This window comes from Pteropus vampyrus, unplaced genomic scaffold, assembly GCF_000151845.1.
Source record: "Pteropus vampyrus isolate Shadow unplaced genomic scaffold, Pvam_2.0 Scaffold170, whole genome shotgun sequence".
Lineage (NCBI taxonomy): Eukaryota > Metazoa > Chordata > Mammalia > Chiroptera > Pteropodidae > Pteropus > Pteropus vampyrus.
Genome location: NW_011888951.1, coordinates 4,339,664 through 4,342,151, shown reverse-complemented (window position 1 = coordinate 4,342,151; position 2,488 = coordinate 4,339,664). Strand labels below are relative to the sequence as shown.

The window sequence follows — 2,488 nt, the reverse complement described above, 5'->3', positions numbered from 1 at the left end:
CCCCTCCCATCAGACAAATTATTAAGTGATAAAAATTCTCAGGTGAGTCAGATACACCTAAATACAGGACACCTATTAAAAATATTTTACCTTCCATACTATACTGAGTTCCAAACCATTTCTCTTTGAGGTCACACTTTCCTTCATTAGCACCAGACAGAAGAACGAGATTTGCTTTTTGAGGAACTAGCTGATTAAGGGCTTCAGCAATGACCTAATAAGGGATGGAGGGTTAGGGAGAAGACACACACCCAATAACAACTTTAACTTATACATCTCTGTTAAAAAGGCAAAACCACATTGTGTTAGACCCCCAAGATCCTAGCATGTTAATGTTACTGAAAATATGTCTATGGTCCATGAACACTCTAATTTACAAAACTTCATTAGTCTATCAGTTATTTAAAATGTTTCTTAATAAAGCCATAAGCAGTACTCACCTCAAATTCTACATTGTAACAGTATGAACAGTAAAAAATAGCTATCACTAAGCTTTTCCTATGTGCCAGGTAATGTTTAACATACACTATTTCATTTAATCCTAAAAATAACCCTAAGGTACACCAATTTATAGAAAATAATACACAACTTCAGAGGTTAAAGGTTAAGTAATTTACTCAGGTTAAAATGACGTAATCTGTACAAAATGACACAGCTACAAGTGGCAAAAGTGGGGTTCTAACCAAGTTTGTACAGGATTCCAAAGATTATACTCTATGCATTACACGATCTCACACCCGAGTCCATAAAATGATCCCAACATAGGGCCTACTTTAATAACCTTCAGCAACGATAAGGACTAAACACAAGATCTGATGGGTTACTATTCTCCTCATATGAAAACATAATCATATACAAAAGAATCATGAAACATTATCCACAAAACTATTGACATTTCTTCTATTTAAACTAACAAAACATTTGACTAAACATAATCAAGTTTTCTCCATTCCCACAGTTCTTAAGTACATTTCTGCACTTTCTCACCCTCCTCTTTCTCTAAATTTAAGTTCTAGAAATGGAAACCTCCTTACCTCTGGCTTGTATTCAAAAAGAAGCTGATCTCCGGTGAGAAAGTCCTGCAGCGGGTACAGCTGCATGTTTTCACACATGTTTTCCACATACTCAACTGGATCTGTCTGTGAAGAGGTAAAATTATTTCACACCAGAAACTCTCCATCATTTTCCTTAATTTGCCACAAAATACAAGTACTTTTCTCTTTTTTTAAACAATAAACCAAAAGAGTGGAGTTCTGAACAGATATAACCAGACGTAATTGCAGCTTAAGAAGCTGATTCTTGGAATTCCAAGAAAATTTAGCCAGAGCTACTACTTAAAGAGTTTAACACGACACCCTTCAATCCCCCATCCTGAGCCTTACAACACGCTAGGCTCTAATCATGTCATAGCCTCTTCATGAGAGCAATTACCACATTGAACTGTAAGTGCCTGTTTACATGACAAGTGCTTCACAATGCTGTAAGGTCCACAAAGACAGGGTCTTCATTGTTTTATCAGTACAGCACTATCACCTAAAAGCTATTTGTAACCATGAATCAAATTAAGATAGAAATCAAAATGTGTGATTAGATAAAAGTCTTGATATAAGAAGTTACATTAATCAGTATATTATCTCAATTTAAAACTGAAAGAGTGACCACCACAATTCTCTAACCTGAGATGGAAATACTTTTTCAGAGGAAAGTAATCAATTACAGTATTTACTGATCGCTCAGATACACAGAATCTTGAACCAAGTCGACCAAGGAGTTCCATTCCTACATTTTGTAATGAGGACATATATTCAGACTGATTAGGTGACTTGCCCAAGGTCACACAGTAAAAAAGTGACAGGCAGAGTAGATACTAGAACTCAGCCTTCCTAATGTAGTAGTGAGCATTCTTTCCAAAATACCACACTGCCCAGTCCTTTACTAGACAATATGGGTTGTTCTCTCACCTAATAGAAGACAGAAAAAAAGTTACTATATTCATGGAGGAGAAATGAGACAAGCATACATCAAATTACAGACTATAGGTACCTCACATAAATATAGAGCAAGAAAAAAAAACAGAATAAGGAAAAAGATGGTTGGCTTCTCCCCACCTCCCACTTCAGGAAACATTTCTGAATCAGTAAGTTGACTAATAAAAGTGCTATTATTGTTTGAAATGACTCTTCCTACTCTGTTCTAATTTTTTTAATCAGTTATTTTTACCAGCCACTTATTTATAAGTTAACTACTCTAATCAGTAGGCCACAAAACTGAGTGAGTCAAAATATTTCCTATGAAAAAAACAATGAGAACCCTGGCTAAAAGCAGATCTTTGCTGCCAAGGCAATGGAGAAAGTACTGGGAAGAACACTGAAATGCTACCCTTTAATTTTTTAAAAAGGTATAATTCATACACCATAGAATTCACACTTTTAAAGTGTACAGTTCAGTGGTTTTTAGTACAGTTACAGTTGTGCAACCATAACCACTA

General features: G+C 35.4%; 1 protein-coding gene across 5 annotated transcripts in view; it reads right to left on the bottom strand.

The window, feature by feature from the left end:
* The window catches only part of NRDC (nardilysin convertase), a 73,998-nt gene that overhangs the window by 18,478 nt on the left and 53,032 nt on the right, over nucleotides 1-2,488 (bottom strand). For all 5 annotated transcript variants that reach the window (XM_023536791.1, XM_023536792.1, XM_023536790.1 and 2 more), the window contains 2 exons: nucleotides 1,035-1,139; nucleotides 91-214 (listed from right to left, as the gene is read on the bottom strand). In XM_023536791.1, the coding sequence (XP_023392559.1) occupies nucleotides 91-214; nucleotides 1,035-1,139 (229 nt within the window). The remainder of the gene's footprint in view (nucleotides 1-90; nucleotides 215-1,034; nucleotides 1,140-2,488) is intronic.